This window comes from Nelumbo nucifera, chromosome 4 (assembly GCF_055504915.1).
Source record: "Nelumbo nucifera cultivar China Antique chromosome 4, China Antique-T2T, whole genome shotgun sequence".
NCBI lineage: Eukaryota > Viridiplantae > Streptophyta > Magnoliopsida > Proteales > Nelumbonaceae > Nelumbo > Nelumbo nucifera.
The window spans coordinates 77025460-77049536 of NC_142652.1; the positions used below are offsets into that span (position 1 = coordinate 77025460).

General features: G+C 39.0%; 1 protein-coding gene across 4 annotated transcripts; it reads right to left on the reverse strand.

The window, feature by feature from the left end:
- Window positions 1-1125: 1125 nt before the first annotated feature.
- On the reverse strand, window positions 1126-12861 carry LOC104605060 (P-loop containing nucleoside triphosphate hydrolases superfamily protein). Of its 4 annotated transcripts, XR_736522.3 has the most exons (7): window positions 11922-12861; window positions 7416-8644; window positions 7137-7179; window positions 6261-6654; window positions 6005-6123; window positions 1508-1589; window positions 1126-1406 (listed from the first exon to the last, which is right to left on the reverse strand). XR_736522.3 is itself a non-coding variant. In XM_010269672.3 (5 exons), exons 1-5 carry the CDS (start codon window positions 12517-12519, stop codon window positions 6072-6074), a joined length of 2316 nt encoding a protein of 771 aa, XP_010267974.1. In that variant the 5' UTR covers window positions 12520-12861; the 3' UTR covers window positions 5886-6071. The 4 variants fall into 4 exon arrangements, 1 of the variants encoding a protein (XP_010267974.1); XR_736521.3 differs by having other exon boundaries at window positions 1126-1589; XR_736523.3 differs by lacking the exons at window positions 1126-1406; window positions 1508-1589 and adding an exon at window positions 5430-5448.
- Between the last annotated feature and the right edge of the window lie 11216 nt (window positions 12862-24077).

A 24077-nucleotide genomic window follows, 5' to 3' on the forward strand; every position in this document is an offset into this window, starting at 1 on the left:
ATACATGGTGGGTTTGTGGAGGGTGTTGGAACATGTTTTATTAAGAAGTGATTTCAACTCTTGAACAAGATTGGATTCAATCCTCGTAAGGCCGTGCTCTTACCATACAGCCACTTGTAACCATCGGGAGATATTCCCAATGCACGGTAGCCACAGCTATGGTTTTATGAAGACTCAAACCAAGTTCCAATGACACCTATGCCATATCAATACACCCAATACGCCAGTATGGGCGTATCGGACAAATCAATATTCCTTTTGATGGTATTTTTTGCCATTTGGTTCAAGGGAGCCGGTTTAGGTCTTCGCCACACCCTGAACCAGTCAGACCACTGATACACCTACTGTAGGGGCATTTCGGTGGAATGCCAAAACGATACGTATCAACCAATATGGGCCGATATACGTCGATACTTTGAACCTTGATCTCAGGCTATTTGACAAATATTCATTGGAGTTGATATTGGCATCCCACAACAACAAATCCCGATGACAAGTACCGGAAAAATTTCCGATGCACGCTGAGATGTGCATGTGGGACACAAATGAGAACTTCTCTTGTGCAAATTATTTCATTTTGCAACAGCCAACAACAGGCGGTTTACAGACTTAGAGGGAGCGTTAAGGGGCAGTCCGGATCAAGTAGACACAAACGTTATATGTATATTCAATGAACAGTTGGAAAATTTTTTGATACCAGTCCCTTAAAATACTCAGCCTACCCTTGAAAAAGTTAAAAACCACTAATGACAATTGTCAATATTTATCAAGTGCTCTTTGAACATGTTTACTATATTGCCCCTACTAGATCCCGTCCCGTCTTATTAGGGGCAGATACGGTTGTGGATTGATCCCAAGCCTCTGGGGCTTGGAGAGACACTGACCATCTCAACCACCGGATTAGTTAATAGTTAAAAAACGTCATTAGCATATGTACATGAATTAGTTGCCCCTACTAGAACCGGTCTTGAAAAAAATTAAAAAAAAAAAAACAAACAAACAAACAAACAATAACCTTGGTTGCCACAGCTACCATTTCTATTAAAGGCACCATTTGGGAAGAGTGTAAATGAAGGTTTTGCAAGTGTTTGATAAGAAATATTTGAATTCAAAATGAACTCGATGTTGATCAATGTAAAAAAGTGGATTCCAGTCTCTTTTAAGTCAAAATCATTTGGAAAGCGTACAAAATTGTCATTGCAAAATCAAACAAACTCAGCAATTTTATGAACCCAACATTTACAATTGCACCGAACATTTTTGCAATGACCTTCCGTAAACCATGAGGAAAAGAGAAGAATACACACAGACACGCCCTTCATCACATACAGAGAAACTTCCTCATCTCTTCTTCCAGAGTTAGGGTATCATAAAGTCTCCATTTTTCACTCTTAAGTTACAATTGCCTAATGAGTTGTAAAAAAAAAAGGATTAGGGCATCAAAGTCACTCTTACATGCTAATTGGTTATCGACCATTACAGTAGAACCCACTTAAAACAACAATACCTGCCAATGTACCATGAACTCCAGTGTGAAGTTTGGCAGAATAAGCCCATTCTTGCTGAAGACCTGAGGTTTACTATGTTTCCTGCCGCAGGCATATACCATGATCATTTAGAGTGGACACATCTAAAAACACTAATAAGCTAAATGTTCAGGTGATTAAGGTTGTCGCAGCCACAGAATGAAAAATACTTGGCCTGGATAACTAAAGCATGGACATGGATCAAGAACATGAAAAATAAAAGGCACCACATATTTAGAAAATATGATTGGCACATTTGATGATCCTAACCAAGTCTCGCTACAAGTTTAAAATGATTCTTTAGTCACCAAAATTTTGTGCATTCGATATTTAATTCAAAATTTTGCCCAATAGAGGGGGCAAAGCTTGCCTAGGAAGATACACATTCGTGGGTGATTCTATGAAATCTTGAATTTCCTAAAGATTTCAGCTGAATATATATCTTTTCATTTTTGTTCTTTTGTACAAAATCTTTCTAAATAAAAATTGATATTCTGCAGAAATTTGCAAAGTTACAGAGCAACTTGGACTTCTTGGTGTCAAAAAGAAACTGCTGCTAAAATATCCACATTATCTTCAATCAATATCTTTGACACGTAAAGAAATTTCAACCAGTGCTACTATAGTAGTAATGATAATTGACCAACTCAAAATTTCTTCCTATCTCTACCAAAAAATATCCCATTCCTGACTTCCATGGAAGAAGAGCTTCCCAAGGTGATAGCTTTACTTTGGACAACCAGCAATCGAAAAATCAACAACACAGCAGTACCTTAAAGAACAAAGCCTATAGACACGTGCATATGCATTATGAGAAATGGCAAATATATCTCTGCAAGTTCCATGGGCATTATGCTTCTTTTGAGCGAGGGGATTATGGATCTTTCTAGGGTATTACTCCAATAAATCCACACATCATTCACCAATGCTAATTGGGCCATTTAGTGAACAGGCAAAAACTTTTGGAAAGTCCTAATTAACGGGGTGAGAATAAAGCAGAAGCATTGGAACACATGAGCTATGTTTTGCAGGCACTCAAGTCTCTCTTTTCACTAGCCAACAATACAGATATTGCTCTTTTGCACACAATGTCAAACCATTTCAGTCAAATTGCCTATACTTCTCACCTATCCAGCAACCTCAATTCACAAACACTTCGCTTCTGATTTTATCCATCCTACTCTTGCCACTCAATGCAGCAACAGCATCTCAGTTGGACAAATTTTATTTGTTCAAATTTCATGTTTGCTCAATATGTCCCACATAACATGGTTGGTATTATAACCTTTTTTTGGTTTCTGCCCATAGAACCAATCACTTAACCGGTTACCCCTTTGCTGTACTCAAAACCAATTTTATACCATGTTCATACAGCTGCATTAGAGAACCTCCTCAAAACTAAACTTTGATGGAAGCAGCCTTGGTAATCCTGGGCCCTCTGGGATTGGTGGAGCATTCGGGAATGCAGAGGGCCAGATAGTGGCTTTATTCTCCGGTCCAATTGAAGTGGGAGATGCGGTTAGTGCAGAGGTGCAAGCTGTTTTACAGGGGGCTCAATTTGCCAAAGAGATGAACATCAGAGATCTGATCATAGAAGGTGACTCTAAAGTAGGGGTGTTCATTATATGGTTCAAACCACAAAACCAAACTGAACCAAACCCAATTTGCAGTTTGGTTCAGTTTATACCTATAAACGGTTTGGTTCGGTTTGAGAATTTTCTAAATTGCGGTTTGCGGTTTTCGTTTGGTTTATTGAACTTTATTAACTGAACCACACCGTAAACCGAAGATTTATATACATATATAATATGAATATATGATATATAAACATTATATATAAAATATCTAAATGGAATGTGCATAGTTGTCAAGGCGACGCCTAGGTGAACGCCTAGGCGACTAGGCGGTTTTACAGTGTCGCCTCGCCTAAACGCCTATTGTTTTGTATACTAGGCGACCGCCCAGACTTAGGTGGGCACCTAGGCGACTAGGTGGGTGCCTAAATCCAGCTTCCTTCCAGCCCAGCTTCAGTTCTTTTTTTCTTCAAAAAAACAGGGGTTCCGCCCCCTCCTCCTCCAGCCCAGATTCAATGCTTTTTTTTCGAAAAAACAGGGCCTCCACCCCTATTCTCCTCCCTTCTTCTTCTTCTTCTTCCAGCCCAGATTCAATGCTTTTTTTTTCGAAAAAAACAGGGGCCCCACCCATATTCTCCTCCCTTCTAGTCGCCTAGCCGCCCGCTTAGGCGACTAGGCGACTTATTATTTTTAACAGCCGAACCTACTCTACTCCCTTCCTAGTTCCCAAACTTATAAAATAGTTTGTCAGATTCCATCGCCTAGGCACCCGGGTGCCCCATGGTTGCCTAGTCTCGCCTAGTCACCTTGACAACTATGGGAATACGTAAAATTATAAATATATAATGAACTCTTTATTTTATAATAAAATAATAAATAAAAGTTTTAAGTTTTAATTTTTAGGGGAGCTATTTGGGCTTTCTAATTGGGTTAAGCCCAAAAGAACCATAGAATGGTCCAAAGTCCCCAAACCGTATTAAAAACCACACCAAACCGTAATAAAACGGTTTGGTTTGGTTTCCATACCAAAACGGTTTGGTTCTGTTTAGAAATTTCTCAAACCGTAATTTACTGGTTTGGTCTGAGATCTTCACCGAACCGGACCGTGAACACCCCTACTCTAAAGTGGTAATACGGTGGCTGAATGAACCGGAGACAGCAGCTTGGCCTTTCAGGGAAGCGTTGAGAAGATTCAAATGGCTAACTTCTAATATAACAGTCAGAGTTCAGTGGGAAAGAAGATCGGAAAATAGGCTGGCAGACCTACTAGCTAAACAAGGGGTGAATAGGGGTCAATTATTCTAGGCTACACTGTAATTTATATTGTTTTTGAGGCTGCATCTTGCGGCTTTTGGGAAAACTAAATGCTGTGTCAGTTGTAAATCCGTCTTAAAAATTTTTAATGAGATTGCTTTATTATTCATCTAAAAAAAAAACCTCCTTGACATGCCTACTTAGCCATCACAAAAACAATAATAAACTCAAAGCCAACACTTAATTAGACATATGGTAATTGGAAACTCTCAGTTCTTTTCAATATCATGTCTCTCCTTAAAATGTGTCCACACTGGTTACAACATTATACATGTCCATAATCATATCAATATCTCTGTAGCACTATTCTGATATAAAACTAGGGATGATCGTCGGTTGAGACAGGCCGGGGTTCTGGGCCTATGACTTTTACTTGTTAAATATTAAATATTTAAAATTTTTATATTATGTCATAATATAAAATATTAAGTATAAGTGTCCAATTATAATATTTATATATAAAGTATAAAATACAATATAATGTATAATAAATTAATAATATATATTAATATTGTGGGCCAGGGACTGGTCGGGCCTGCACACAACTTAGGCCCAAGCCTGGAATTTCCAGGTCAGGCTGGAAATGATCACCCCTATGTCAAACCACCATGCTATATATCTAAGGACAAATAGGATATTCTTTTTTGATCAATAACAAATAGCATATTCTTGGAGTGGAGACACCGCACTCATAAGCTTCCATAATCCAATTACTGGATGTTAAGAGGGTCTAAACCCACCATATTATAGATAACATCTAAGAGAGTGTTTGCACCAAAAAATAAAGAAAAAAAAAAAAAGATCGGTGCCCTTTGACGACCAGATTCATTCCTTGATGTGTCCCAATTTCATAATTTGGACATGGTAGGAAGTTATGGCACCACAACCATTTTAGGGGTCCTCTAGCCCCAAATTCTAGTCTAGTTTTGTCCTTCATAAATCTCCTTTCTGTGACCGTTCTCCTTGCCTCTTTTCCCATTTTGCTCCCTCTAAAGCTCCTTCTTAAGTCAAAACAATTGAGCTAAAGAATTGTACTACAATAAAAACAGATTATCTCATCAAACTACAGCTAACTAATAAATGGAGTATAGTTAACTGCCCCTTCTAAGATGAAGAAATGCTATTAATAAATGAAGCCATGGTCGCACAAGATAGCATATCTTTGACACAGTGCACTGGAATGAAATACGCAGGGTTCAAAGCATTGATACACCTCGATACGCTAGAAGATGCATATCAGGTGTTTCTATCAATGCCTCCCATTTTTTAGTTTTTTTTCTCAAAAATAGATCAGGGGGTCAGTCTTATCCCACCTAACCCTTGAAACCGAACAAAACCCCAAAGCCCTTTTATTTCAAGTATCAGGGCCTGCTGAAGCTTGGAAACAGGCATAGGTCCATTCTAGGAATCAAAGGTATAAATCATTTGAAGTAAAACAAGACCAAAAATTTAGCAGTGTGCTATAAATCAGTTTGAAAAGACTGAAAACACAATGAATATATTAGCTAATTAGAATCTACACAAAAAGCCTTGTCAAGTACAAGAAAAAAAAGACCCGTTGCAAGCTAGTAATACAGACATGGATCATACCACAATTTATCTTAGGAGAGAACACTACTTGGTCACATGCAGGAGCAATATCCATCAATTGCATAAATCAACGATCCCAACCAGAGGGCCTCCGCCTTTCTCTAGGCCTATCTCCAGAACTGAAAACCATAAAAATAATAAAATATCTTTCAGAATCAAAATCAATTGTATTAAAAAGAAAAAAAAAAAAAAAAAAAAAAAAAACACCACCAATTCAAAGTTTCAAAACATGCAGGGTTGACTTCAGACAACTAACCTTTCCATTTTCTTCTGACTTCCATTTTCTTTGGAACTCCCAGAAGTGGTTTGTCCACCTGATGGAGTAGGATTGAATGAAGTTGTTGTCTGAGTTCTGTTTGCATCTCCACCTATTGAACCACCAGAGACAAATCCAGGCAAGACTGGCCTCTTGCTCACGTTTGCGCTTGAGAAGCTACTATTTTGAGAATCCGATTTTGCAGCTACAAAGTTGCTTTTGAACTGTGCCATCATTCCTGTCCTTAGGGCATTGACAGCAGACGATCGACTTGGAACAGATTGAGATGGTGTATTTGCCGACTCTGGATTATATCCAATACCAAGGCCATAATCCACACCACGGACACCTCGGCCACCACTTCCTTTTCCCCTCCCTCCTCCTCGTTTCCCACCTGCACAAAGAACAAAGGAAATAATTTTGTAAAGAATTCTCTTGTCAAAGTACTCTATTAAAGCTTCATCTTCTTCTTATGGTGCAAAAAAAAGCATTGAAATATCGATTATCTTTATATCCTACCAATAAACAAACTCCTCGATATTTGCAGATGGTAATATAATTCCCCAATATGCATATATGTATGATTCATGTCTCTTTTTCTTAATATATATATTGGGAATGGTAACTGTCTCTTTTTCTTAATATATATATATATATATTGGGAATGGTAACTGTCTCTTTGTCTTAATGATTGCCTAAATTTTCTCTCCTAATGGATAAATTAAAATGAGGGCAAAATTCAAAAACCCTAGAAATAATTAATACCCAGTAATCAGAAAATAATTCCAAAGAATACATTAATTAATTATCTGCAAACCACTGATCAAAGGAACATTCCCTATAAAGAATGTTATAGCAAAGATTGAAAATTCATACTGGATCCTTTTCTGGCATCACGTTTGGATCTGAATCTCCCATCCTAACAATTTACAGAAAAAAACAATCAACGATTATAAGACATAAACATTGTTCTAAAATAAAAGAATAGATAAGCTGGTTCCCCTCAAAGGAACACAAAAGTAGTTATTGAGTAGGTAATCTTTGCAATCATGGTATCTTAACTTGTCCAGAAAAGAAATATGGGTACAGTAAATAAGACAAATTGAAGACATTTATGTGTCAACTGTGTTGATTGCAAATTCCATGCAAACTTACCTTCATAGCAAGATCCATCAGTTCCACAGACACATTCTGTCCAGCAGCAATCAAACTGTTGACCAACTCACCTGCAAAGCGTGCCTCTTTCTGTGTGATAAGAGTATATGCAATACCATCTTTATCTCCAGCTCGACCCGTTCTACCAATACGATGAACATGCATATCCATATCTCTTGCAATATCAAAGTTCACAACCGATTTAATTGATTTGATGTCAAGCCCACGAGCAGCAACATCAGTTGCAACAAGAACATGGTAAATTCCAGATTTAAATTTCTGCAAAGTGTCCATGCGAGAAGCCTGATCTTTGTCACCATGGAGAGCTGCAACTTTGAAACCCCTTTGAACCAGCTGGGATTCAATCTCATCTACTGTAGCTTTTTTTGAAGCAAAGACTAGAACATCTCCTTCATCGATCATTCCAGGAAGCTTCTCAAGCAGCCAAGGCATCTTTTCAGCATCAGAAGGAATTACATGAACAATTTGAGTAATATCCTCATTTGCCATTCCCACTTCACCCACTGTAACTCTTACAGGATCAGTTAGAATTTCCCTAGCTAGCTTTTCAACTTTGCGAGGCATTGTTGCTGAAAACAGCAATGTTTGACGGTCCGGTCTAATCTGACCTACAATAGACCTTATTTGTGGTTCAAACCCAAGGTCAAACATCCGATCAGCCTCATCAAGAACCAAGTAGGTGGCTCTAAACATTGTGAGAGCCTTCATCTTTAGCATGTCTATCAATCTTCCTGGAGTAGCAACAACTATCTCACAGCCTGCCTTCAATTCTTTAAACTGATCGAGTTTAGACATTCCGCCATAGACTGCAGAAACACGTATTCCATGGGACTTTGCAAATTTCTTGGATTCCAAGTATATCTGGTGTGCTAGTTCTCTAGTAGGTGCACATATCACTCCAATTGGACCCTCTTCTTTCTCAAGTTCAGGCTGGTCCATGATATGCACAATCGTAGGAAGCACAAAAGCAGCAGTTTTTCCGGAACCCGTTTTTGCAATACCAATGATATCCCTTCCAGAAAGCACAATTGGTAAAGCCTGGCACTGTATCGGTGTTGGTTTCTCATAAGCTTGTTTTTTGATAGCACTCATTAGTTGGGGAGAAAATCCACAGTCCTCAAATGTCTTAATAGGCTTGGGTACATCAAAGCCCGACACACGTATAGCCAAACTTTTCCGATACTCAGTAACATCCTGCTCACTCATTCCTGAAGAATGAAGGAAAATAGAAAAATATCAGGCAGTAAATAGATGAAACTATTCAAGAAAAAATATATTTGAGGAATTATAGAATCTGACAGACATGACCGATTGGAGCAAGCATCAAATGTAGACTTTTTGAAATCAAAACTTGAATTAAATGACAAAATTGTATTGCAGTAGGCACATAAATGGATACTCAAATCATTAATAGGAACAAGGTTCAAAGTATCAATGTCTATCATATTGTATCATGTGTATCGTATCAGTCTCAAAGATCTTGGACACGATAAGTATTAAGAGCTTAGGGGTTTTGACAGTTTCGGATGTTAGTAGCTATCCTCAGTAGCCTATCTGTCAATTATCAGACTGAAAATTAAAAAATAAATAAATAAATAAAGTATCCACTGTTTGAAACACACACAAAATGCAAAAATTGTGTATCGTGCATATCAATATTCTATACCTTCAGTAGGAACAAGTCTAAAACTAGAGGTGCAAGTCAGGTACCTGATTTGAAGAATTTAAATAGCATCAGGTCTGGGCTTTTGGGCAGGGCCTATTGAAATTTTAACAAATTCCAAACCCAAGCCCAACCAAGTTGCACCCCTATCTAAAACAGATGGAAACCAATGTCAATTACCATTGAACCCTTCAAAATAGCCAATCCAATAATGAATAGTGAGTACTCCATGCAGTTAAGAACCAAGACATTTTAGTAGGAAGATAACAAATATGCTTATCTATATAAGAAATAAGCACAGTCTATAATCAGAAAAAAAAATGTAATTAAATAAATGAATATTGCGATTGGTTTGGCATGTGGGACCATGTCACATACTCTGGCCCATTATAACAAAGATTCTTGTAACAGGTAAAAGGAATAGTAAAAAATGTATTTTAGCTAGTGTTGTCAAAGCATCAACTAGCTAATTTACTAATCAGTTTAGGGTTATACTTACTGCACCATCAACTAAGTTATACCCTGTATGCATAGGTTGGGATGAATAAGCATTCACTAACAACTAGTCAAACACCAATTTATTTTAAACTAGTCAACTAATTACAGTAGTGTTATTACTCATTCTGCTCAATACTTCTGCTGCTGAATTAAATGGTACATTATATCATATTATCTATCACTAGATCAGTTGATCCTCACAAATGTGTGCTAAAATTTAAAATCAAGGTGAAGTACATTATTTTCTATTGATATTTTTTTCTCATCAGAATGTGTAAGAAGAAGCACTGGTTGCAGGTTGAAGGGGCTGGATGTAGGGGTGTACAATCGGTCAGTTTGGTTCAAACCGAGAACCTAACCGACTATTCGGTTTTATCATTTTCTCTAACCGAACCAAACCAAATTGTATTTTAGAACCGAACCGACCCTAATCAAATTAGGTTCGATTTGGTTCAGTTGGACCCTGGTTCCACATAAATGACAAGCATTTAATAAGTGTTATTAATGAAAAGTTAAAATGGCCCCAAAACCCAATAGTTTTAATTAATTAACTATTAACTATTATTAATTAAAAGTTAAAACGACCCCAAAGCCCAATGGTTTTAATTAATTAGCTATTATTAATTAAAAGCTAAAATAGGCCCAAATCCCTATGCCAATGGGGAATTGGCGAATTGGTCATTTTCAAAAATAATTAATGATTAATGAACAATTATGACTAATAAACAATTAATAATGAGTCTAAGTTTTAATTAACTATTATTAATTGTTTATTGGGAAATATAATAATTAATTAGCATAAAGTATTAAATAAAACATTAATGTTTAATATACTTAACTAAATAACAGCATTAATTCGGTTTTCAGTTCGGTTCGGTTCGATTGAAAGTTTCAGTCAAACCAAACCGAAACCGAAAACCGATCTTTTAAATAAAAACCGAACCGAACCAATAGTCGAATTAGCTTATTCGGTTTGGTTTGGTTCGGTTTTCGGTTTATCCACCACATTTGAACACCCCTAGCTGGAAGGGCCAGGGGCAGACCAAAAAGGACATGGGTTGAAGTGGCAAGAAATGATTTAAGCTTTCATGATTTAACAATGAATATGGCTATAAGCATAACAGAATGGAGAAAAGAAACAGGATTCATGTAGCTGATGCCATATAGTTGGAATAAAGGCATAAAGCTTAGATGATGATGGTACTGTTTTCTCATCTCATCTCTTCAGATTCTGAACATCAACTATTTTCAGTGGATAACTATGATTTAGTGCATAAGTTTTCAAAAAATTAATAAAAATAGACTATGATACCCTACTCATGCCTCTGCATGTGGCAAGTCAAGGTATATAAAATTGAAACAAGGCATATAATAGAAAAAAGAATGGAGGAGTTCTTTTAGTTTTAGCCCTTTTTCCAATCTATGGTCTGCTGTTGTACACATGCCACATGAGTGGACCTCTCTAATAACATATCTTTTTATTGCATATTTACAGTCTATATTGACATATAAATGAGATTGCATCATTATCTTAAATTTAAAACATTCCTTTTCGTAGTAAACTAATGAATGCCTAGGCACCAACTAAATGGTGTATTTTATTGGGATTTGGGAAGCAAAAATGACTAGTCAGTGCCTTGCCACATGGAAACCACTCATGTAGATGTATAATATAACCTAGAAAACCACTAAACCATAAAGTCAAATGACAAAGGCAGATATTCTTTCTAAAGATACTAACTATAAAGATGCAACAAAGATGCAATCAGGTAATGCCATTGCAATTCTTTTTTTTTTCTTCACTGCCCCCTACCCCTCCCCAACAATATAACTGGATGAGTCAGCGTTAAAAAAATGGCTTAAGAATACCATAGCTCTTCAGTCCTGACATATTTATCAAACTCATAAGAACATTGCTTGGCCGTGAACTCAATTTGTTATCCAGTAGTATGAGTAGCCCAGCTTTCTCCCATAACCAAAGAGTTTGCAAGATCATATAGAAAAGGCATTTCAGAATTCCCCCATTTGGAATAGGAAGAACACCCCCAAACATTAAGTAACCTATTGTCTGGAATCCCCCTTTTTTATAGGTGCTTTTCCTTAACAAATTTCTAAGGCAAAAGCAGACTCACACTAGGTTGAAGAGAACTGCTGAATGAAATGTCTTCTTATCCTTTTGAGTAATGATATAGTGTCATAGACAGCGGTAAGTGTTCTTTAGTGTTAACGTAGATATAAATGGTCCAGAGCACACATCTTGCAATTAAAAAAAATCAAATTATGAAAACCAAAAGTCTATTGATGGGATTAGTTTTTCAGTTTACCTGAAATGGAAGCTTTCTCTTCATAAAAATCCTTGTTAAATGCCTCATAGTCTATAGAACTATGGTCCAGAGCTGGAATCGGCTCAATCTTCTTCTTATCGACAACCACAGGACTATCATCTGAATCGTACTCAATCATCCCAGCATCTACAGCCTTAGCTACCGCATACACCTCCTCATCCGAATCATAGCCAGCATGAAGGGCTTCCGAAGCCAGAGTCAAACCCACATCCTTCTTTGCCCTCAAGAAGATCTCAATCGGGTCATCCTCGTCATCATCCCCGAACTTATCTGCCTTCTCTTTAGCCTTCGGGGGAGGCGCCGCCCTCATCTCTTCGTGAATTCCCTCCATGAACGCATCAAGGGGGTCAATCTCCCCATCATCAGCACCACCGCTCTGATCATTAGGAGCATCGTTGCGGTCATCCCTCTCATCATACTCGATGTTGTCAAGGTCGTGATCTTCATAGTTATCATGGCCGGCGGAACGGGATGAAGGAGGAACATATAATCTCTGGGGAGCCTGGGATCTCTCAAAATTGTAGGTAGCCGACCTGTTTATGCCAAAACCTTCGAAGCCGAATTTCCTCTTCGACATATCCCCGATTTATTGAGATAAAAATAAGCACTATTTCATCGTCCAGGATGCAGGATGCAGGATGCAGGATGCAGCAGACAAACCCTAGTCACCTCTCGAGGTACTTCGCTCCTTCTAGGGTTTAAGAAATTCTAAAACAGATAATCATAAACCATAAACCAAACCTCTCTTTGGATCTCCTTCTAGGGATTGAATGAAATAATTAGCTCGAGATACCCGAACTCCGGATTTCTGAATTCGGCTGTTTCTGTCTGGAGTATGGACTGTGGATGTATTGCGTATTTGCGTTCATGTAGGTCGGCACGTGTTTGAGGGAAGAGTGACTCTGCAACCGTGCGCCACAGTTATATCGACTCTCGACCGTTCACAAAGTGGAAACAAACTTTACACCATTGGACCTCGGGTGCGGCTTGGAATCCGAACCACCGATTTTGAGGCGTTTGGACTTTGGAGTATTAGAGAGAGAGGTTCGATTTCACGTTTTTAAAGGAAACAGTCTACACAAAAATGTTGAGCTTTCAAGTTTCATCAATGGGTGGGGCGGATAAGTCCCTAACTCCCTGTTGTATTTAAAAAAAAAGATAGAATTTTCATTCCAAATTTTATTTTATGTTTAAATTCTATTTAATTGGTTAATTGTTAAAAATTTATAGTCTGAAACCCAATAACTAAAATTAATAAGAAATATTAAATTTTAGCAAGTTTTTATCTAGCAACTATTAAAATTTAAGAAATTAATAAAAATTAATATTAATAGATAGCTCAACTGGGCTAGACCTATGAATTTTCAAGCTCAAGTAATTATTTTCTTCTAATCTAGGTTTAGCTCGGATCTCCACCAACTCCACACATAATGTAGATAGTAGGGCTATAAACGGATTGGATTTAGATCAAATCTAGTTATATCCACATCAACATTCGATTTTGAAATCTCTAGATCCACATCCATATCTAATTATTATGTTGGATTTTAAATTTAATCCGTGCCAATCTCATTGTATTTAAAATGACCCAAAATTAAAAAGTAAAAAAACTAATTATTTTTAAAATATATATGAGTAATAAATGTATATAAATATAAAATATTAAATGTATTAATTATAAACTTTATATAATTACACGTAATATCTATATGTATACATAATTATACTACATATATATAATAATAATTTTTTATTAGACATGGATTTTAATCAAACCGGATGAGGTAAAATCTATATTTAATATGATTATTAATAAGATGCAAGTTCTAACATCCAAATATGGTAAATATTATTATTATATAATATTTAGATAACAGATTTTATATTAATGCATAAATAGAAATGCTAACAAGGCAAGCCTACGCATGTCCTAAGCCCTAACAAAGATTATTATGCTTAAGGTGTGGACCAAGCTAGGTTAGGCAATCTTAAAAACTATTAAAGTATTAATACACTATCAAAATCTAGCTCAATATCTTTTATTTTCTTGGTTCATTAGGCTACACAATGGTATAACACATCCACCATAGCTCCTTCAACTTCAATGTTATTTAAAAATCTATACTACTTTAAAAAGTAAGAATGGCCTCAAGAATATTTCTAGAATTTTCTAAGGACAATATTTACCCCTCTATATTTAAATTTAATGATAAAAAAAATGAGGACAAATAGGGTAATTGGTTCTTGATATTAAATGAGTTGAAAAGAGGTATTTCAAAGATATTCAATGCATTCAATCCTCTCTCATTAAATCCAACATTTAAGTTATTAACTTGCATTCATGTTCATTGAATCATATATTTAAATCATTTTTATTTCTTCTCATCATTAAGTTCTATTAATTAAATCCATACTTAATAAATTAATAATTCCAATAACATAAAAGCTTATACCTTTAAAATCTACCTAGCAAAAATAGTGTTTTCATCTAAGTGGTGGTAAGAAATTAAATCATTCTGGGTCAAATGGGTTAATCTATGCTGCCATGATTAAATAATAAAATGAAAAACAAAATATAAATTAAAAAAAAATGGGAACATTTTTAACATGCATATTAAACAATAATAAGTATGTTAAATAAGAAATGTTTTTATTAGTGATGAAAATGGAATGTAAAATTTAAAACCAATTGGAAATAAAAATATTTTCCTATTTTTTCTCATTAAATTCTATATTTAAAATATATTTTTCTCATCATTAAATTCTTGTAATTAAATCTACAATATTAATTTTAATAGTATAAATGTAAATATTTTGAAAAGTAATTTCAAAACAAAACCATTTTCTTTCCTCCCGGTGGTGGGCAAGCAATTTGACCATTTGTGGTCAAATGGATTAGTAAATAATGCCATAATCAAATAATAAAAAATTAAAATAAATAACTATGAAATGTAAGAAATATTTTTATTAATAATGAAAATGGAAAGCCAATTTCAAAATCTACCTAGAAATTAAATGATGTCAAAGTCAAATAATAAAATTTTTAATAATAGAAAATACAAAGAATCACAAAAATTAAAAAAAAAAAGATAAGAGAAAATTTTGGGTACATATCTAATGTTATATATTTATAAAAAATAAAACATTGGGTGCATCTCTAATATTGTACATTCATTATATTGTACAAAAATAAGTTTTATACATAAGAAATAATGTTATCAATGATGGAAATGTAATACAAAATTTAATGTCAACCTAGAAATCAAACAATTTTTATTTTTAGATGGTGGGTTAGTGATTTGAGTATAATGATACCATAGACAAACAAAAGTTAAGTGTGATAAGTAAAAAAAATATTTTATATAATGTAAATGAAATATATAATTTAAAGGGAAAATTATAGTCAAAATCGATTGTACATTTAAAATTAGGTTGTAGGTTGGTCCAGAAACCAACCAAACTCTGAAAACCGGCTCTACATTTCGAATTATAAAAACCCCCGCCATGTTATCAGAGGCTTATGTGGCTGTTGCCAACATGAGACTCTTATTCCATGTTGGACACAACAAAAAACTTATATCAAAAATAGGTTTTCAGTTTCTCTCCCACTCCCTCTGTTTCTCGATCTCCCTCCCTTCTCTCTCACTCTCACAGTCATCTCTCGATCTCCCGCTCCCTCTATCTCTCCCACTCTCTTTGCTTCGGTCTGTAGCCAAATCAAAGCCTCTCTCTCTTTGTTGTTCTCCCTCAATCTTTCTCATTCTTCTCCCTCACTCTCTCTTTCTCGGTCAAAATCTCCTTCTCCCTCAATCTCTATTGCTCTCCAATTGGTGTAAATTTCATAGCCAAGAGTTTCTTGTGAATTTTATCAAATTGGTGTAATAATTTTTTAACCATACCAAGTTGGTCTCATGTTCTTTTATACGATCTGATTAATACCATATAAGTGTGTAAGAAAATAAGAAAATAAAAAAAAAAAAAACAAGAGAGGGAGAATGATAGAAATTAAGGGAGAATGAGAGATCGACCGAGAAAGAGAATGAGAGAGATTGAGGGAGAACGATAGGTAGAGAGAGAGAATGAGAGAAATTGATATAGAGAATGTAAATTTAGAAACCAAATACCATTTTTATTTATTTTCAAATCAAATAGTCGTTGAGCAGATAAAGATGACTATGAATAAAAGAGTGTGAGGGAGGGAGAGAGAGAAATTAAAAACCCTTTTTTTATTTTCCAATCACCCAACATTAAATGGCAATTTCAGTATAAACTTTTTATTATGTCCAATATGGATTAAGAGTACCATGTTGGCAATAGCCACATAACCCTCCAATGACATGGCGAGGGCTTTTATAACTTGAAATATAGAGCTGTTTGTTAGAATTTTGTTGATTTATGGACCAACTTGTAACCAAATTTTAAATGTATAGCTGGCTCCGACTAAAATTTCCCCTAATTTAAAATTAATCCAAAAGCAACGATATTTCTTATCTAGATGGTGGGTCAATGATCCAACTTTTCAAAAAAATGCATGACGTCATAATTAAATAATAAATATTTAAGTTTATTTTTAATCACATTGTTACTTTTTTTAATTTTCAATTTGTATCTTAACTATGATATATCTAAAATTCAAATAATTCATATGAAGAAATTTTTCTCACGTGCAACGCATGTGCTTAATTACCAATAGTTAAAAAAACCGAAAAACAATTGATGCATTAAATGCACTCGGTTTGGTTAAATCCAATTAGGAATCTTAAATTACTCGAAGGGGTGCAACTTGGGTGGGTTGGGTCAAGATGAGGATCCACTCAAGCCTAACCCAAAGTCTTAAACCTCAAGCTCGACCTTAGATTAATTTAATTATGAATAAAGAGTTAAAATATAGATTAATTTAATTATAATTATAGCTTAATTTTATATATTTACTAATACTTAAGTATTTTAAATATTTAAATAATATTTACAAAAAATGTAACATTTAATCATTAATAAAGTAAAATGAATAAAATAGAACACTAATAGATAATACAGAAAAAATAATTATTGGATTAACTAATTAGCAATGCTTTACTATTTTTATTAAAAAGTATTAATATAATTAATCCAAATTATTAAATTATTAATTATTTTTGTAAAAAAATATTAAAATAAAGATTAATTATTTCGAACAATATTGTGTTCCTTCCTTAGTTATAAGTTTTGGTTGTTTCACTTTCACTTCATAAATCCCATGCATCACATGGGTCCCCACTAGTTGAAATATACATTTTGTTAGGTAAGAAACCATTTTTAGAATCATTCTCCATTTCAGGAAGTCACATCCCTTGGTGTCAATAATCGCCCTTAAGTATGAAAAACTAAGATTTATTTCTCTACTGATTTTTGAACAATCAACTAAGTAAAATATAACAAGTCATTGGTTTGTATCATGCTTTTGAAGCCGGACCACTGGTGTTGAGGGCTCGTGAGTAGGATCTAGTCACGGGGCGATCCACGGGAAAACCTTCATGTTTTCCCTTGTCTCTTCCCTTGCGTGAGGTACCTATCTTGCTCTTCTTGGGCGGAGGTGATTTGTTCAAGAGATCACCAACTCTCCTACTTTCTTGAGACTGAATATTCGATGCCTTTATTCCTCACTATAGGAGAAGATTACAATAGTCCCACTCCTAGCTGGACGTGGAGACCTTCTCCTAATCTAACAAGAGTAAGTCACTCCTTATTTTGATCTAACAAGTAAGTCCTAATCTAATGAGGTAACAAGATAAGATAGGTAGGTAACAAGATAAGATAGGTGCTGTCGAAGTAGGTGGGTTGGGGCCCACTGCTGCTGCCGAAGTAGATGGGCTAGGCTGGGCTTACTGTTTCCGCTGGCATCGCTGGTGAGTCTTCTCAGTAAATGCGTCCATAACATTACACCCCTCTTGGACTAAGAGCTTGTCCACAAGCTCAAAGTCAAGAAAAGTCTCTTGAAGTTCGGCCAAGGGAACCCAAGTGGCTTCAGTTAGGGGTAGGTTGGCCCATTCGACCAAAACTTCGGGAGTGCCTCCAGTGATGCGGGAGCAGAGCAGAGCCTTTGGTTCAAGGACAAGTTTGCCTTCTTGTAGGGGTGGTAGGGTGGGAACCTGGTTCGGAGGGATGCCTGTAAACAGTTTCAGCAAGGAGACGTGGAAGACATCGTGAAGCCGACTGTTTGCTGGTAACTCGAGCTGGTATGCAACCGAGCCAATCCGCCGTAAGACCTTGAAGGGCTCAAAAAATTTAGGGCCTAGTTTAGATGTGGCCTTGTGGCGTAAGGAGCGTTGCCTATAGGGGTGCAGTTTCAACCAAACGTATTGCCCTGGTTCAAATGTTAGCTCTCGGTGGCGCTGGCCATAAGTGTGCTTCATGCGGAGTTGAGCTTGTTGTAGGTGAAGGTGGACGTCGGTGAGAAGGGCGTCGTGTTCCTGCAAGGAGTGGTCGATAGCCTCCAAACGGGTAGAGCCTGGTTCGTAGGTCAGTAAGCGAGGGGGGTCCCGGCCATAGACGACGCGAAAAGGGGTCATGCCGAGGGACGAATGGTAGGCAGTGTTGTAGCAATACTCGGTCCAAGGCAGCCAGTCCACCCACCATCGCAGTTGGTCACCCACGAAACATCGAAGATACATTTCTATTGTGTGGTTGACCACTTCCGTCTGACCATCGGTCTGTGGATGATATGCAGAAGAGAAGGCCAAGGTGGTGCCATGAAGACGGAACAGCTCCCTCCAAAACGCACTAGTAAAAACCCAGTCCCTGTCGTAGACAATGGATTCAGCCAGCCCGTGTAACCTGACAATGTGTGTGAAGAAGGCGAGGGCGACGGAGGCGGCACTGTATGGATGTGAGAGGGGAATGAAGTGGGCGTATTTGGAAAAGCGGTCTACCACCACGAACAAGACTGATTTGCCACCTACCTTGGGCAGTCCTTCGATGAAATCCATGGATATGTCGGCCCAGATCTGAGTGGGGATCGAAAGGGGCTGAAGGAGGCCTGCTGGGTGCAAGTTCTTCCATTTGTGTTGCTGGCATGTGGAGCAGTTTTGGACAAAATCCCAAATAGAAGCTTTCATACCAGCCCAATGGAAATCAGATCGGACACGATGCAGTGTCTTCTGAACGCCCTCATGGGTGGAGTTGTGGATGCTCGAAATGATGGAGGAGATTAAGGGGAACCCGGGTGGGAGGTAGACCCGTCCCTTATATAGGACCAGGCCATCATGAAGGGACCAGTTGGAATTGGCAGTTCCGGACTATATTTTCTGTATAAGAGGGGTCCATTCAGGTGACTGTGGTAGGGCCTTCTTGATGTCGTCCAAGAGAGAGAGCCATGGTTGGGATAGCCCGTACAAGGACATTCCTTCCTCATCGCGTCTGGAAAGGGCATCGACTGCGCGGTTTGAGGAGCCCACCTTATATTCTACTCGGAAATCGAACCCAAGCAGCTTGCAGACCCAGTGCTGCTAAGGGGACGTGCTGAGCCGTTGTTCCAACAAGTACTTGAGACTGTAGTGATCGGTTTTGACAACGAATGATCGTCCCCACAAATACGACCTCCAATGCTGCACGGCCCTGGCTAATCCGATTAGGCTTCATATGCCGATCGGCCAGCTTGCGACCGAAGAAGGCGATCGGGTGTCCCTGCTGTTGTAAGACGGCCCCAATACCCCTACTGGACGCATCACATTCGACGGTAAACTCGAGGCCAAAGTTCGGTAGTTGTAGAACTGGAGTGGAGGTCAGGGCATCTCTTAATGTCACGAAGGCTGCCTCCGCTGCATCATCCCACCGGAAGGAATTCTTCTTGAGCAGATTAGTTAATGGGGCGGCTAGCAGACCATAATTCTGTACAAATTTGCGGTAGTAGCCGGTCAGCCCGAGGAACCCACGCAAAGCCTTGACGTTTTGGGGTCGTGGCCACTCCTTGATAGCCTGAATCTTGGAGTTGTCTACTGTGACCCCTTGTCCGTGGATGACATGGCCCAGGTACAGCACCTGCCGTTCTCCGAAGGAGCACTTAGGACGTTTGAGAAAGAGTCTGTGCAGTCGTAGGAGCTTGAATACGGTCCGTAGATGATGTACATGCTCCACCCATGATTTACTGTACACGAGGATATCATCAAAGAAGACTAGGACAAACTTGCGCAGATGGGGCTGGAATACCTCGTTCATCAGTGACTAAAACGTGGATGGGGTGTTTGCGAGACCAAACGACATGACTAGGAATTCAAAGTGGCCGTGGTGGGTGCGAAAAGCAGTCTTTTCCACATCTTCGGGAGCCATTCGGACCTGGAAGTATCCGGACCGGAGGTCTAGTTTGGAGAAGTATTGGGCCCCATGTAGTTCGTCCAACAGTTCGTCGACCACGGGAATGGGAAATTTATCTTTGATCGTCCGACTGTTGAGTTCCCTATAGTCAACGCAAAACCGCCATGATCCATCCTATTTTGATACCAAAAGGACTGGTGATGAGAAGGGGGAATGGCTGGTTCGTATAATCCCTTGTTTCAGCATCTCGGAGCACTGTTGTTCGATCTCGTCCTTCTGTAGATGTGGGTAGCGATATGGCCGGACGACGACTGGTTCAGAGCCTGCCACCATAGGGATTCGGTGATCGCAAGCTCGAGGAGGGGGAAGGCCCTTTGGTTCTTGGAATACATCTGAAAACTCAGCAAGGAGTTTTTCCATGGTTGTTGTCTGCATGGTTTCTGCTTGGAGTGCATGAGCCTGTGGTATTTTTGCCTTTTCTTTACAACCTTGCCACGAGACTTGCTTTCCATTCAAGTGGAAAGTCATGGTTAGTGTGCTGAAGTCCCATAGAATTGGGCCTAGGGTGATCAGCCATTTGATCCCGAGGACAAGATCGAACCCATCCAAGGACAGTACAAATAAGTCGGCAAAGAAGAGTTCAGAGTCCACCTGTATTTGGACATTTTTGCAGATTCCGGGGCTGTGGATTCTTTCGCCATTCGTGACGGCTACCTGGAGCTGTGAACGGGGTTCGATTGGTAGATTGAATTGCAGGGCGGTGTGCTCACTCACGAAGTTGTGCGTGCTCCCTGAATCTACGAGTATCTGTACTGATTTGCCTACGATCTGGGCCTGCAACTGCATGGTCTGAGAGTTCTTAATGTCGGTAATGGCATGGAGGGAGATCTCTGGCTCGCATGCTGCGGGTTCTTCGTCGTCCTCCCCTTGCTCATCTACTAGGAGGCAGAAGAGCCTCTTGCACCGATGCCCGACTGAATAGAGGTCATCGCAATTGAAGCACTAGCCCTTCGCCCGTCGTTCGGCCATCTCTTCTCTAGACAATCTCTTAATGGGAGGAGCCACTACGCTGCTCCCCACGCTTGTCGCTAGTCTGGCGGTATTACTTGAGTGGGTCTTCTGTTCTCTGTTGGCCGAAGGAAGGGGATTTGTTACGGTTGATCTCGGGGGAGCCCATGAGGTCGGTGGCCGCCCTGGGCTGATGGTCCCGCGGCTGAGTTGCAACTTGCGTTCAAACGCACGGGCTAGGTTCATGGCTGCTACTAGATTTGGAGGGTTCTGCATCTCTACGTCCACCCTCAGGGGTTCTGATAATCCGCTGTGAACATGTCTACCTACTGGTCCGGTCGCACGGATGATGCTTTGGCGAGGAGGGTTTGGAACTGGCATTGGTACTCTGCCACTGTTCCCGTTTGTTTGAGATTGATCAGCTCGCCCAAGGGGTTACTTGTCAGCGGAGGCCCGACCGAGCCCGAGTTCTTCTTGCTCCAATCGGTAGAACCAGAGCTGGGCTTCTTCTGTTAAGTGGAAGGCAGCCAGGCTAACCTTGTCGCGGTCATCAGTCCGTTGGTTGCGAAAGAACTGTTCGCACCTGTGCAACCAACCCAGGGGATCTCTTTTGCCGTTGTAGGATGGGAACTCCAATCTGCTATATTTTGGAATAATGGTGGCTCCCTGGCTAGTGGTCTGCTGTTCATTGGATGATTCCGATGGGTCTGGTCGGCGATTGCTGGTGGCTGCTGCTTCGTCGGCGTTCCTTTCTCTGTTAGAAAGGAACATCTCCATCAGGCGCCGAAGCTCTCTGATTTCATCCTTGATCTCTCGGACCTCGGAATTGGTTTCTGTGACACGGTGTTCAAGCTCGTGGACCCAAGATGGTAGCTGTTCTGCATCACCCATGACGCCTTGCTCTAATACCAGATTGTTGAGGGCTCGTGAGTAGGATCTAGTCACGGGGTGATCCATGGGAAAACCTTCCTGTTTTCCCTTGTCTCTTCCCTTGCGTGAGGTACCTATCTTGCTCTTCTTGGGCGGAGGTGATTTGTTCAAGAGATCACCAACTCTCCTACTTTCTTGAGACTGAATATTCGATGCCTTTATTCCTCACTAGGGTCTCCTTAAATAGGAGAAGATTACAATAGTCCCACTCCTAGCTGGACGTGGAGACCTTCTCCTAATCTAACAAGAGTAAGTCACTCCTTATTTTGATCTAACAAGTAAGTCCTAATCTAATGAGGTAACAAGATAAGATAGGTGCTATCGAAGTAGGTGGGTTGGGGCCCACTGTTGCTATCGAAGTAAGCTCACTGCTGCTGCCGAAGTAGATGGGCTGAGTTGCACCGAAGTAGATGAGCTGGGCTAGGCTTACTGTTGCCGCTGGCGACGCTGGTGAGTCTTCTCAGTAAACGCGTCCATAACAACTGGCCTAACCAAAAAGCATACGATTTGATATAGGCGCATGTACCAGGGCTTAGGATGGCACCACGTGGCATCGACTGCCACTACCAATCACCTCCAACCACTCCCAAGGCAAAGCAAGTATAAATAGAGGTCCCCATCTCCAGGTAAACCATCTTGCTCACTCCTACTCTAGCTCTTTTGCTCTCGAGTGATCTCCTCTGAACTCTCATCTCGAACCTCGTCCGAGCCCTCTTACGTACTTGACTAACTTGACCGTCAGAATCTCTGCCCCCGAGATAACACCCGGGGCCTCTGACGTGTATTTTCTTATTCTCAGGATCGGACACATTGGCCTCGACTAAGGAAGTGAACTTACTTTGTTGCACTTGGCCCATCCTTGGCAGCAACACGATTCAAGTCTAGCAATTTAATCCATTCCGTTCCTCAAATCTCAGTTTCCTTTCCGCTAATGTTTTTTAGGGTAGATTTGTTGGTGCTTTTGCTTTTGTCATCTATTACTAATCAAGGAGAATATGATCTTAATGATACAAATAGTATACTTAGGCTTCAGTTGACATTCCTTATTTTAACTTTTAAGGACTTATCTCTATTTTGCAGTTAAGATGCGTGACTGAATTTTTAACTGCAAAAGGGAAATAAATCCTTAAAATAAGGAATGCCAAATGCAACATTAGTTGGGAGAAAATAAAATAGGAGGGATGAGAGTGAGGAAACAAGATCAGAGTTCTTAAGCCAAACAAAAGGGAATTCTCTATTGGGGAATGCCATCCTTCCAAAATTCTACAAGTATATAGCATCTACAGCATCCTCATCTGGAGACCGGATTTTGCCCTCACAAATTTGTCTTCACAACACTAGCAATGTGCATTTGGAACATCTCGCACTGTTTCAAGTGTTGTGAGGGCTTTATAAGAACAAGTTTTGTGAGGACCAAATACGGATTCCCTTACTTGACAACAAGTGTCCATATTTACGCAGCAGGGCCACTCTCTGAATTCCCTAGTGACCTTGAGATGTTTAACATGCCAACCAATATTTTCAAAACCAGATCAGGCCAGACGATCCGACCAAAAAAATTAGGAATTGGTCACCTGACTGATTCCGTGTAAACCTAAAACCGCTTTTTGGCCAAAAACTGTTTATTGGGTCAGCAAACCACTGACCCAGAAACAGTTTTTGACCGTTTTTAGGTTTTTTAATTTTTTTAAAAATTTTTGTTTTTTTGTCAGTGGGCTATCTGTTCGGACCAGACGGTTGGACCGTTCAACCTGGGAACCGGACCCAGAACGGTTCCCTGTCAAGTCCGGTTTTAAAAACCTTGATGCCAACTTATATTGCTGATATGGACTTGGGGATAGGGGCGATAATCAGTTCGATTTCCTTTTTCTTAGGGGTAGGGGCAATGGTTGAATTTGAACCCACCGG